Source organism: Telopea speciosissima, chromosome 10 (assembly GCF_018873765.1).
Source record: "Telopea speciosissima isolate NSW1024214 ecotype Mountain lineage chromosome 10, Tspe_v1, whole genome shotgun sequence".
NCBI classification, from domain to species: Eukaryota; Viridiplantae; Streptophyta; class Magnoliopsida; order Proteales; family Proteaceae; genus Telopea; species Telopea speciosissima.
Window position 1 is genome coordinate 28,854,769 of NC_057925.1, and position 14,498 is coordinate 28,869,266.

The following is a 14,498-nucleotide window of genomic DNA, read 5'->3' on the forward strand; positions in this document are numbered from 1 at the left end:
ATCCGTGGGATTTGGCGGATTGCCGTTACGTAATTCGGGTAACCTACCCAATCCTCCTAGGGGGTGGTTTGGGGTGTGACATAAAACCAAGAGGGTCCCTAGGTACTATTCTAAGCCATTTCAGGTTTTAAGATCATGTGTATCAATCATGGATGGTACTGGTTGATTGGAGTGGTCTATCCAATGGACCAGTAGCAATCAACCCATTGGTCATAATACAAGAATAGGGCTAGAATGGTATGGCTTACAATATGGATCACACAAATGACCTCTAACATGGTGTTCCAGACCTTGGGGTAGGTCAGAGGCAACACAGGTCCAAGATTCCTATAGTAGTCGATTGGTACTGGTCCATCCAATGGACCAATAATGTCATAGCTGTAAAATTAGAAAGGGTTTTAGGGGAAGGGTCATGGGTTTACACCAAGGGTTTTTAGATGGTATTCCAGTAGTTCTATTAGAGGTTTGGGTCATGGTTCCATTCTAAACATGAATTGGTTGCCCGAACACATCTTGGAAGTCAGACTGACTTCAACCAGTAGGCATATAGCTGGGATGGCTTGGGTTTTAACACAAAAGGCCTATCATAGGGTTTCACAAGTCATGGGCTGACCAGGCTTGCATTTGGGCAAGGTTTCTGGTAGTGGTCGATTGGTATTGGTCCATCCATTGGACTAGTGGCAATGGACCAATGCAAGTACAACTCAAAATTCTTAAAGGTTTCCACAGTTTGGACTTAGTTCCACTAATCTATGGTTATCAAGGATGATCAGGAGGTAAGAGTAGGTTAAATACATGATAATTAACATGTCTAAAAAGAAATATCCAACATGAATGATGATCTTGAGGTATATGGCTCATACGGGTAACATGCATTCTTGCACACGAAGGAAACAACAGAAATCTTCTTGGGATGAGTTTGATTGACTCAAGACCAGCTCTCTTATGCTAGGTCAATCATGGAATGGACAAGCATTCAAGGAAAACATGTAGAATCACATAGGACTACACTCTAGGCTTGCCATGGACATGAGAATCAGCCATCAAAGGCTGGAAATGGCAGTTACACCATGTATTCATCATGAGGATGGCAGATGGTAGACCAAATATAGCAGATCCATGCATGCAAGGATCCTAGCTCTTAAGCTAGCAATACATGGTTATTATAGTAGAAAACATGAGAAAAGATGGTTGCACCATAAGATTTGGGAGTCAATTCATCTTTAGGACCTAGGAATCACTATAGGAAGCTAAGAATAGAGAAAATCAGGGGTTGAGGGCTATTACCTTAATGATCTTAGGCACAAGGAAGGCTCCAAAGCCTCTTCTTCCTTTTCTCTTCTTTCTTTCTTCTTTCTCTTCCAAACACCCACGGATTTGCTAAGAAATGAGCTCAGACCTGAGCTCATTGCTTAAGCAACACTAAGGCTCGTTTGGCAGGGGACCATATGGACCAAAACACATTTTAAAAACACATTCCTATAGCACATAGGCTAATAAGTGGGTCCCACATGGTCACATTGTCGGGATAATATTCCCACAAGTCAATCTAGGTAAGGAGAGGTGATTCGAGGTGCGAGACACTGGGCCCCACACATCAAAAGTGAAATTCACACAGGATAGCAGCACTGGTCCATTGGATTAGTTGATCCAAATCAACCAATGTGGATCAACCAGAGGCAGCAATAGTAGGAAAGTTTGGGTTTGAAGTGGAATTTCAGCTCACTTGGAGGGAGAATTGAAAAATGGTTTCTTCTAACCAAATGAAGTCCTATGAGTCTAGTTTCTATCAAATCAAGAATGAAAGCAATCAAAGTTCACATGGTTGAGTTATGTCATTTTAACTGAACAAGGGTCAATCTGCTAGAATAGAAGAATTCAATCCATGATAGCAACTTGAAGTGGAATTCCAGATCACCTGGAGACAGAATTAGACAATGGTTCCTTCTAATAAAATGGACTTCTATGAATCTAGTTTCTAAAAAAATTGGCATTAAAGCAAATGAGGTTTGGATGGTAAAGTTATGTCATTTTAATTAAATAGAGGTCAATCTGCCAGAGTAGCAGAATTTGACATTCGAGTTGGGATTTAACATACATGCATGAAATTGAGTTCTCATCATGACATGCAAGGGTTTGGATGATCCAATCTCAACCTAGACTAGAACTTAATCATAACCCTAGTCAAATCTCAAACCCAAAATAGGTTTAAAGGAGTTGTGTCAGATCAACCACAGGCCAAGACCTTCGCGTGACCACCCACCCACATGCTTCTTAAGTCATTTATAATATGTATTTGGGTTGGACCTAAGAAATCAAGTGGTGATACCTACCTTAGGCTGTACTTTTGGTGGTGAACTGTATAGTTACAAGGAGTTGGTGTTCACCTTCTTAACGGCATGTAGGATCTTACAACCGGGCTTACATCATTCATCTTGATCACTGGGCTGATGCACCACAAGGCACCAACAGGTATGTGTTCGGGTTTCTGACCTATATCCAAAAATTCAAATTAGCCCGTATTGTTGGGCATGGGTTTAACACTCTTACCTCCAAATTGTAGAAAAGCACTTCCTCAATCCATAGCTCTAAACCTTCACTAACTCTTCAATCTTCCTTTATTTGCCTTCATTCCACCATTTTCAGCTTTAGCCCATCTCTCTCAAGCCATTTTCCTCTCTTCTCACTCTCTTGCTCTATTTTGGTAAAGTTGAGAAGAAACCTAGCTATGAGAGATAACCTCTCCATAAGGATAACTGATACCCAATGGAAAACTTGTAATTACTTAGACTTTCCATGAAAATACCTATAAAATCAATCTAATAATCTTTACCCTAAGCTCTCCAACCAATAGTGAATCACTTTACGGTATCTAGCTAGGGTCTTTCCTGTTATACCCTTGGTTCTCTAGCCTAGTAATGATCTAGACCAAAATCACTTAAAATGAACCAAGATATGAACCAACCATTAAACCATTAATGAACCAATATCATAAGTGAACCCAAATAATATAAATAACATATATTTAGGTCACCTAAACACATATCTTCCATCATTAACCATAGTGTATAAAAATACAACCATAGTGTATAAGATCATATCATAGTCTATAAAATAGGACCATGGGCTATAAAATAACATAAATGTCCATGTAGGACCATCAACCAAACATATGCCCAAGAATCATTATAAATCATGTAAAATCATAAATACATGGAAATGTTACCATAATCTGGCAACATCATACATTAGGATTGGTCTCCTTTCGTCCAGTCCAGTCATTCAGTGAATCCAACAATAAACAATTATTAAATCGACAGTTCTAGGATCGATATATTACAATATCATATAATTGACATTTTATTCCAAACTTTCAAGGTTTGTAAACTTTAACTAGAAATATATATAATTACAAGTAATTAAATTCTAAAGTTAAAATGGTACTTAATTACATTAATTCTCAATGATAGTCCAAAATCCAAATGGGCCTCAAGCCCGCACTAAGCCACACAATGAGCACAGACCACACAAGCGCACTTTGGTCAATTCTCCTCCTCGCCAAAAACATCCCAAGCGCCGTAGCCATCAACGTACAAATACATTGTATCACCATCAACCGATCCCTTCATACCTGCAGCCATATCTAAAAAGAGAAGTTCATTGAGGGATGAGCTTCCAACTAAGTCCCAGTGATCAATTAGATCATAAAATCATATGCAAACAATCATAAATGCACAATCCACCGGACACAAATAAAACATGATAGACGAATCCCACAACGTCCCATACCACCAGGACAATTCGTATATCAAATTCAATTTACAGTCATGCACATGAATGAATTCCAGTTTTAACATGCATCCACCTAACAATCTAAATGCCTAAGTCCATGAGGTAAAGTGCTACTGCGACATCCCTTAGGTTGTATTCCCCATGAGTCAATACAGTGACAATCCGACGATACAACCCGAGTTACGGTTGCAAACCTGCGAGACCGGACCCCCTCACTGGGTCATCCGCAAGCCCCTGAGATATACCAAACTCTTACCCAAATATGGTGGTCTGTTGAGAATGGCACCCCAGTCCATTGGAAGTCACCGTCGGTTACCCAACACCCTTCTCCCTGTTGGTAAGGGGTATAGCATAAGGGAATATGTAATCCTAAGTATGCATCTAATGGAAGGGTGCACGCTCATGTATAAGCCAGATATCGAGTCCATAGTACCGAAATCACGATCGGCCCAGCTATCCTCTCACCCCCTCTAGCTTACACATGCACATGCGAGAATACGACGGATGTGATACTGAATAACGGTCGACCCGGTCACATACCCATACAACTCATCATATAAACATCATAAATCCAGCACAACCATTATTCACATCCACATCTCATCGCATAATCATCACAAAACCCTGTCTCATATTCATGTCTCAACACAAATCCATTATTCACATTTATCATAACAGTTCAAGCATAATTGTAAATTCCTAAGCATATGGCATTTAACATGAATCTTAAACCATTCTTACCATGATCCATCATTAGTAACATGGTCATCATATCATTTATCACATACATGCATAATGGCATTCAACGCAGGTCATCATAAAAACATTCCATAAATTAAGTCCAAGTATCTAATCCACTCAGAATCATCGAAGCACAAGTAATCTTTTCTTTTATGAAGTGTATGCTCCTCTTATACACATATGCTAGCCTAGCATGTCACCATACAAGTGTACAGTAGGTGAGAGAGTGTCAGTGTCCAAGGTCTGAAGTTAAAAACCCCAATTCAGTAACATTCTGGCCTAGGCGGCTCATGCACCTAGCAGATGATTGGATCATCAGTCAGCTGGCAGGCTGTGTAGGTAGTGGCCTTTAAATAAAATAGGCAGACTATGCTCAATTTTTACCCAGGTAGACGATGGAATCGTCTGCCTACTTTATCGTCTACCAGAGCCCGAGAGTACATGAAATGTCTTGGATTGATTCCAAACCTTGGTCAATGGCCATGAGATCGGTTGGGGCCTAAGCGACAGTGTACTAGGCCTCCAAATGAGTCATTAAACATCCACATTGGATCCTAATTAGATCCCAAGGCATGGATTGTAAGCTCAATGCCCCAAAACCCTAAAATGAAGGTCTACAAAGGGGGTTTCATGACATCCAAGCCATAGGCTGGGGAATGGGGTGTTCACTAAATGATGCTCTAGGCATCCAATTAGGTGAGCAAACTAATAAGAAATAAAAGCCTTATGGTTTGGTTAAGGGTTGGACAACCAATACATGAAATCTATAAGGATTTGCATGGAAACTAAGTAAAGTGATAGCTTACAATGGGGTTCATTTTAAGGCAGCAAGAGAGCGAGTTTCTAACATGAGTTTGAGCTAATCACCTCTTCCATGAGTTCCAAGTCCAAGGGTGAGTGTATAGTAGGCTGGGGGAGTGGTGTGAGCTCAAGAGTAACCCAAATGGAGGATGAGATCCTCCCTTTCCTTCTCTCCTTCTTCTTTCCTCCTTCTTCTTCCTTCTCTTCCGTATTCTTACTTAGCTCCCACATTGTTTCTCCTCTCTAGGGTTGGGAAATGAGAGAAATGGGACGGGAGCTAGGTTCCTATCTTGTTTAGGCAAGAGCTCTAGGTCTTATTTTGTTAGATGTTGTCTTGGCATCCAAGAAATGTCCTAAACCATATTAATGTCTAAATAAGTCTTAGGGTTTTGGTCCATAGGGTTTAGTTAGGTCCTATGGTCCACATTTGGTCCAAAAGGCCATAGTAAGATAGAACCAGGATGAAATGGGGAGGTTGTTACAACAACCATATAACCACCCATGTGCATCTTCAAAAAATTCAATAAAGAATTTGACAACTTGCATCCCATACATGATAATTACATTAAAACATTAATGGTATGATATCCATGGGTGAGAAAAGTGGCTCTGATACCACACTGTAGGCGGTGTTATGGTCCATGGGATCAAAGTGGTTCACCTTGGTAAACTAATGACATATGTTTTTCGAGTTCCCAACTCTTTGGATCTGCAAGGTTGTCGCTAGGGTACCCTAGAGTTGCACAAGGGCACCCTAATCTGGCTTGGGCATCCTATTTTCAATTTTAGGATTTTCCATGGTCAACCATGATGTCCTGATGGAACACTATTACAGTTTTGTATGACAAACCAATGCCCAATCCATCTCTTTGACGTCCCATAAAAATATTGGGATCCATGTCATAGAGAAAAGTCATCTCTATTTCATCCCATGGATAGAAGGATCCATCCAATACCCAAATGCATAGCGGAAAATAATTGATTTGGGTTACTTTCACATCCCATGAATAATCAATACAATTAAATCAACAGGAATTAACATAGAATTGCTAACCCGATGAGCCTCAAGTGTTGCTCCTCCAATAGACAATGGTTCTTCCTCTAATGAGCACTCCAAGTAAACAGATCTGAACCTCCAATGGTGTAGCCAAGGTTCTTCAAGCCAATCCTAGATGCTCTTTAGTTCTTCAAGCATAGATCTGGGTTTCCAAGACCCTAACTCTCAAATAATAGAGAGCAAGAAGAAGGAGAAGAAGAGATCACAAGAGAAAGAGGAGACCCAAAAATCATCCAAAAGTGGGGGGGGGGGGGGCAGCCAAAAACGTGGAGCTCTGCCCCCCTTTTGCATTTTTGGGTGTTTTATAATGCTAGAATTTCTTAAACCTTAGATGAAAAAAATCCTAGTGAGAGTCTGACTCTCTCTCCTTGTTGGCTTTTCTGTTTAAACTCAAAGTGCTTCTAATTGGTGAAGATGCAGAATCTAATAGGGAATGATATAATTAATTAATTATTTTAATTTATGGATAATTATAATTAGCATCATATCCATTAATTAAATAAATAACCAATTATTTTAGCAAATTCCAAATAACTCCCAAATGATAATAAATTATCATGTACAACCCCCCACTAATCAACACCATCATTATGGAATCTAAGGCATGTACACTAGTACTGTCAAACCCCATTCCATAGTACATGTCCATACAAGAGTGTCTGTGTATCTGATCGGGTCCCACAAAAGTTGATAAAACACTTTAATCAAATAACTATATATAATCTATTATCTTATGTAAAATAGGTTTTGGAAAAAACCATTTTCAAAACGGCACTGGATCTAGATTCCGATCTGACCATTCACAGACAATCGCAATCTTGGTGTTCCCCAATCGGGCAGTGGTGACCATGTTGAGTAACTTCTTCACTCACAAAATGTTTGAGCATTCAAAACACCGGCTTTGACTCACTTGAGTCTCAGTCATTGATGAACCAAAGAATGCGGTCATACTTTGCAGTGACAGGGTTCCCTCAGGTACAGGGTCTCAGTGACTCATGTCTATCCCTTCCTACATCTGGCAGTAATACATGAGGAAATCGGCAAAGTAGACTCTTCGCCAATACACACATTGAACATGTGAGTACTCGGATTTGTACCCTGACATCACATGTCTAGGCATACCCAATGTGATGACCATATGATAAGGGTGCCCAACCCAAACCCTAGTCGTGACTACCATTTTAAGTAATACTTACGAACACATAATGCTCAAAAAATTTATATCGCATGTGATAATATTAAACCAAAATGTATAAAGGTTCAATACAAAGTAAAATCAGATTTAACAGGACTGAACCAGGTTCAAGAGCTAATCCTCTCATAATGCAACTATCACTAAAACATGCACCCTGAATCACTTTTGGCATACATATGCAAAATAAATCGTGTGAGACACCTTTCTTGTCAACTGCAGGCAGACATACAATTCTTGTGATAAGGTTTACCAAGTGTATACCCATCCTGCAAACAGGCATTCCAAATATAAGCATACAACTACAACACAAAATATACGTTCTTCGGCAAATTACCTACGTCCATGATGTAATGGTCACATTAACCTCAACATTTACTCATCACTATTTTCCTTGCATAGAACTGAGAAGCCGCAATAATGACAATTTTTTCAATTTTCCACCCTTGATGTAAAAATGTTGGGTCTTCACCCATTTATCCAAAATGTGTCTAGGAGGCCGCAACTACGACAGGCTTCCCTGCATCAAACCAAGAGGCCAAACAACTGACTGATTCAGGTAGTCAATGCTACCAGTGTCGAACATTCATTGAACACACCAACAAACAAACAAATTTGGGCTTATATGAATGCCCTAAAATCAATCCACATCCAGTCTATAGTTTCTACAGTATATCACCTACGACTAGCATATAGAAATGAATATAGAAATGCTCACAACCATGTACTATCTTTAATTTTTGGTATCCGGATATGGAGTCTAGCAACTCTAGTAACTCACTGGAATCTTCAACTTCTCCCAATTTGATGGAGAACTGGAATCTTCAAGTATGCATTGTGGAATCCAATCTTGCAGTGTATGAATTCCCTTGGAAGTGAGTATTTATCATTGACACTCATTCTTTGTCGCAACCCCATCACAAAAGGGATATTATACTAATATAATTCACAGGGATATAACTAGTTATCATCCTACTAAACCATCAGGATCTCGATGTAGTGGCTCAATCACAGTCATCTCATTGAAATCATCACAAGTATATCAGAGTGTAGAACTAAACATTTACATTTGTATTAATGTAAATCAAAAGAAAGTGTGGAAGCGTTTACAATAGTTACATGATGTTCATTCGTCTAAGTGATAGATACTACAATATTGTACCTTTTATCTCAGATGACCATCAAATAACTAACAAAAGTAAGTATAACTATAAAAGTTTATACAATACAAGATTTAACCCAAAAAGAATAAAAAATATGTTCCCCTCAACATTTCAGAGGTTATCAACTTTCGAAAATTGGGTAATGGTTGTAATTTCAATTTTCACAAGAGTGTTTCTTAATATATTGGAAAACCTCAGGGGGTGGCAGTAGGGGTGTCAACTACTCAGGCTTGGGCGGTTTTGGCCGGGCCTAACTGAGGCTCATGGTGTTTAAAGCTTGCACCGTGACCGCCCGTATAAGTATTCAGGCTAGGCCTGGTTGGGCTAAGTCGGACTAGGTGAGTCTTCGGGCTATAATCAGGCTTTACCCGGGTCTTAAACGGTGCAGAACCGGTCTACGGGCCTGGTTAAATATAAACAAGCTTTAAATGGTGCAACCCATTAAAACTGAATATTTTAATTTTACAAAGAGTTGTATCATCTTGCCACCTCTTTTCTGTCATTTCCCATTAAAATTGGATATTCCAACCATTTGAACATGGCCGCTTCATAGAAATAGACTAAAATAGTGCAACTCGTGCTAGCCCATGTCCCATGATATAAGGTTAATCTAAAAAAATATCATAAAAATATACTCAATAAATCAGGTCCAACCCAACGGAAAGTTAATGTCATAAAAATATACCCAATATATCAGGCTCAGTCCAACAGAAAGTTAAAGTAACAAACAGATTTGGGCCAATAAATCAGTAGGGCCCAAACCCATAGCAAACTTTACAAGTTAAAGGGTCGGGCTAGGTCGCGTTGTAACCGGTCAGTCCAATCAGGGTGGCACTCAACGGGTTAAGACCCTACACCGCGACCACCCGGTTAGCAAGTGTTTCAAGCATAATAAATGGGCCAGGTGGCCCGGGCTCGGTTGGGTCTGCCGGGTGGGTCTGGAATCGACACCCCGAGGTGGCACTCTTAATTTCCCATAAAATAAACTGCTTCTGCTTTAATTCCTCTCCAAACTGTTCCAATTCGTGAATCATGTTTCACGTCATCCCTGGCGTATTGTGAGTGAAATCATAGTTCAAACTCCTGGATCATGTTGGATTAAAATTTCAAGCATTCTTCATGTTTGTCTAGAATCGGTGCCCAGAGTTGCCTTTGCCATTTCTTTTTAAGGACTTCTCAATCAAAGTACATCGGTGCATCGGATAATTAGCTAGATTTAGAATTTACCTTCCCACCTCAATCAGTTATTCATTACCCAAAATGTCAGAGACCAACAAAAACTATGCTACAAAGAAGTAATTTGAGCTCAGTTTAATGGATTTCTAATGAGACCCATTTAACGTTTCAATCAGTTGATCTAAAGATGCTCTGTTCTATTGCAGATGTGCAGTCGTTACAGGAGCAAATAAAGGGATTGGATTAGAGATATGTCGACAGTTAGCCTCTATTGGCGTAGCAGTGGTCTTGACTGCCAGAGATGAGAAGAAAGGTGTTGAAGCAATTGAGAAACTCAGAGGGTCGGGGCTGTTTGATGTTGTTTTTCATCAGCTCGATGTGTTAGACCCTGCTAGTATTGCTAATCTAGCTGATTTCATCAAAACCCAGTCCGGAAAGCTTGATATCTTGGTATGTTTATTTTGCCTCATGACTAAATTTATCAGAAACTGTTTGTAGAAATTCCTGACATAGCAAACTTGATTAAATTGATTGACAGATTTAAGTTGGAAGGGCCCATCAGCCCAATCTGGGTAATTTGGCTTCATTACTGAATTTCATCGAAATCTGTTTGTAGAAATTCGTGATATATAGAATTCTTGATTAAATTGATTAACCGATATAAGTTGGAAGAGCCCATCAGGCCAATCTGGCTAATTTGGCTTCATTACTGAATTTCATCAGAGCCCGTTTTCAGAAATTCCTGATGTTGAATGTTGATGAACTTGTTAAACTCATTTAAGTTGAAACTCATTAATTGAAGGTGAACAATGCTGGGATTTCTGGAGTCAGATTAGATGATGGCGCTGAGAAGGCACTGATGACAGTAGCTGTAAGTCTTTGCAATTTCATCCATTTTAAATTTAAAAGTTGGGAAAGAATTTATGTTTTGAGATATCTTATCGAGCTACTTCTACTGATACAGCCAGATGCAAAGTGGTCAAAATACCAGGAACTAGCAAAGCACACTAACGAGTCGGTGGAAGAATGTCTACAAGCAAACTACTATGGAGCCAAAAGAGTGACTGAAGCACTTCTTCCACTCCTTCAGCTATCTGATTCTCCTAGACTTGTTAACGTCTCTTCTGGCTTGGGGAGGCTACAGGTACATACTCCAAAACCTGCCATTAAAGGGGCAAAATGGAAAGATGGTAGGGACTATTTTTTGTGGGGCTGGGGGGATTGACTCTACAGACTGATGTGTATACTCTCCACACAATCTCTATCATGTTGCAGGATATGCTAGATGGGGCTGAAATTTTGAATATGAATACACCCCAAACCTAAAGTTCGGCAATGCAGTAGTGCTAGGTGGGGATGCTGACACATGGCAGTTCGGACATCCAACGGTGATGTCCGAGCTCAACATAATTAATGAGTTCGGACCGTTGGATGTCCGAACTACCATGTGTCGGCATCTCCACCTAGCACTGTCGTACTGCTGGGCTTTAGCGAATTGCAAAGGATAATTTTCCCCAAACCAAAGTCCCTCCTCACATAGTTGTAAGAATTGTGTCCATCAAATTCAGATTTAAATAACTTCAAATGATAAAGAATCCACTCCCTATATTGGGAGACTATCAAAAGAGAAAGATCCAATCTTGAATTCCAAACTCGGTGGTTTGCTTTGTAAATAGTTTGTAAAAGGATTTAAATATTATTAATTATTAATAGTTATAAATGTTTTTGAAACTATTTTATATCAATAAGTATTTAAGATTCTCTATAAATGGCATTCCGACAAACTAGGGTGATGATATCAATTAATTACATGCTCATAGGTTTGTTATGCAATATTGGGAAGCAAATGGATTAATTTATAATGATATTATATATGATTTGGGGATTTACATATTATATCTAATTTTAAGTGTCCTTGTGTGTAGATATTTTTATTTATCAAATAGAGTTGGATTGACATGAAGAAAACTTTGTAGGATCACCTTATAGGTGTACCACTCGGCATACTTAGCAGTACATATATTCTAGAAGCAGAATGCTATGTAATAGCAGCTAAGGAGGCAAAGAGAGACACATAAAGACCTAGGTGTGCATAACCTTATTGTGCAAGTCATTCTTTCTCTCTCTCTCTCTGAGTGGTGAGATTAGGGTTTTAAACTTTATATTGTGTGAAGAGTTTCTCCTTGTGCTGTTAAGAAAAAGCAATGTCCAAGGGTGGTGATTTGCAGAAGAAAACGAAAATGAGAATTCACACAATGCACAACACAAAGGGATTTACGTGGTTCACCTCCAAGATGGGAAGCTACATCCACGGCCAAACAACAAAACGGATTTCACTATCTTTGAATGTTACAAAACCTCTCATACAACCCTCCCAGAGAAAAGAACATTATATAGAAAAGCTCTAACCCAAAAAGTACAGAAATGCCCCCAGACCCAAAAGTTGCCAAACACCGTTTCGAAGGTCTCGACGGGCCAACACAACTCACTGCCCCTGGTGGTGATGTATGCCATTTTTCGGCCATCCGAGGTTGTTTCGAGGTTGAAACTACCCTCCGAAGATCCTCTGAACCACTTTCTGAATTGAAATCAGGCTTCACCAATAACATGTGCAACTGCTATTTGTGAGTGCTACTGATTGTCTTGTGATTGTCAGGGTGATCAACTGTTATACTCCCTTAGAGATACTGCTTGTTTGGTATAATATGTAACCCTAGCCCCTTTGTAAATTAGTTTGAATACCTTGATGCTATATGAGGTTTGATTTTGTATTTATCATAATTAATGGGAGTGGATTCCCTGAAAAGTAGTGTTGTCCTTGCTCCATTGCGGGGGCCAATGGGAATGTGCGCAGAAGTATCAACAGGGGTGAGATATCCATCTTTCATGGGGGCGGGGCAAACATGTGTCTGGGTGCAGGGGCCACACTGCCTTTTAGGGTTCTTTTTCCCTTAAATTTTTTTGAAAATTATTATATTCAGAAACAATGTTAAGTTTCAATCCAAATAGAGTTAACCAGATGGTAAAGTAGAGCCTTAAAAAATCAGGATTATGGTAGGCTGCATGTCAATACATGGATGACTAAAACATTGGGATGCACTAACAAACATGGGAGAGTAGAGTAGTTCATTGAATTTGAGTCTAACATTGACATGTGACCTATAGAGTGTTCTTTACATATTCAACGGTCAAAAATCCCGCATCATCTTTCCACATGGCACTCATAGTGCATAGAGTACTTTGTGCAGGTAGCAAGCCTTGAAGTTGTCAACTTGATTAGTTGGTAGAAATCTAATTGTGTTGAATCAGTGTTCCACTTATTAATATCAAAGATCCTATTTGCGTTTCATTGACTGATCCAGTGATTGGAAAACTTATTTATACCAATTCAGATTAAGGTTTACTTAGAGCTGCAAAATGTTTGAGCACTGACCCTTCTTGTAATTTAGAGAATGAACTATTAACTACTTTGGCCCTTGTCCTAACTATTTGGGGTCAGTTGCACGATTCCATTCTAACATTTGAGCAATAACCCTGTTTCCTAAATTTAATTTTATGTCTTTTTCTTATTCTCTTTTGAAATTGGTTTGGTTTGATGCAGTATGTATCTGATGCTGGGGCTAAAGCAGTGCTGAGTGATGTAGATAGTCTCACAGAAGAAGGTGTGGATGAGGTTCTGAAGAAGTTTCAGAAAGATTTCGAGGATGGTTTATTAGAAACTCAAGGCTTGTCTGTCTACATAATGTCTAAAGCAGCAATGAATGCCTATACAAGGATTCTAGCGAAAAAGCTGCCCAAGTTTCGCATAAATTGCGTGACACCAGGTTTTGTCAAAACTGACATTAACTACAACACTGGGTATTTAACTGTTGAAGAAGGTGCTGAAGGTCCTGTAAAGTTGGCTTTGTTACCTGATGATGGCCCTTCTGGCCTTTTCTTTGCCCAAAAGGAAGTTTCAAACTTTTGATTGAATCTTAATTAAAAACACGTCTTCTTGAGAGGAAATAAATCTGGAACTGTCATGTTTTTGCTATACACGACTCTTAATGCCTCTGTTATTGTCATGGGTTAACTGAATATAAGTCCAAGAGATCACCTCTACTAAAAAAAATAAAAATAAGATATTTTAAGATATTTTAGAAGTCTTACTAGAATAACACCAAAACAATAGGAAACAAAGGATAAAACATTTTTTATATGGCTTGATTGGAGGCTATGGTCTAATGTATGCCCAGCGATACACCTTCTCTCAAGAGTCTTACGAAGCGGATTGGTTTTCGCGTACACGAACAATTTGATATGGACATCAGGACATGTACGTACTATGGAATGGGGTTTGACAATATTTATATATATGCCTTAGATTTTATAATGATGGTTTTGATTAGTGGAGGGTTGGTACATAATAAAATGTTGTTATATAATTTTATTTTGGGATTGTTTTGCTAATTAAAATAATTAAATTATTTTATTTAATGGATTATATGCAACATTTTATTTATCCATTAAAATAAATAAATAATTATTTTATTTTTCCTTTAAGATTCTGTTTCTTCCCTAATTAGAAGTGCACTAG

At 38.9% G+C, this 14,498-nt stretch overlaps 1 protein-coding gene across 2 annotated transcripts; it reads left to right on the top strand.

Moving 5' to 3' along the window:
- The first annotated feature begins 9,843 nt into the window (after positions 1-9,843).
- LOC122641779 (salutaridine reductase-like) lies at positions 9,844-13,955 on the top strand. 2 transcript variants are annotated; one of them, XM_043835080.1, is made up of 5 exons: positions 9,846-10,041; positions 10,129-10,372; positions 10,725-10,793; positions 10,887-11,066; positions 13,524-13,955. In XM_043835080.1, the coding sequence occupies exons 1-5, from the start codon at positions 10,007-10,009 to the stop codon at positions 13,887-13,889; spliced, it is 894 nt and encodes a 297-aa protein (XP_043691015.1). In that variant the 5' UTR covers positions 9,846-10,006; the 3' UTR covers positions 13,890-13,955. The 2 variants fall into 2 exon arrangements, with proteins under 2 accessions (XP_043691014.1, XP_043691015.1); XM_043835079.1 differs by having other exon boundaries at positions 9,844-10,041; positions 10,725-11,066.
- Positions 13,956-14,498: the final 543 nt, after the last annotated feature.

Coding starts and splice junctions, on each gene's coding strand:
- LOC122641779 (XM_043835079.1), top strand. CDS start 10,007: ATGTCAGAGACCAACAAAAACTATGCTACAAAGAA. Junction 10,042..10,128: donor AAAAACTATGCTACAAAGAA/GTAATTTGAGCT, acceptor GTTCTATTGCAG/ATGTGCAGTCGTTACAGGAG. Junction 10,373..10,724: donor CCGGAAAGCTTGATATCTTG/GTATGTTTATTT, acceptor CATTAATTGAAG/GTGAACAATGCTGGGATTTC.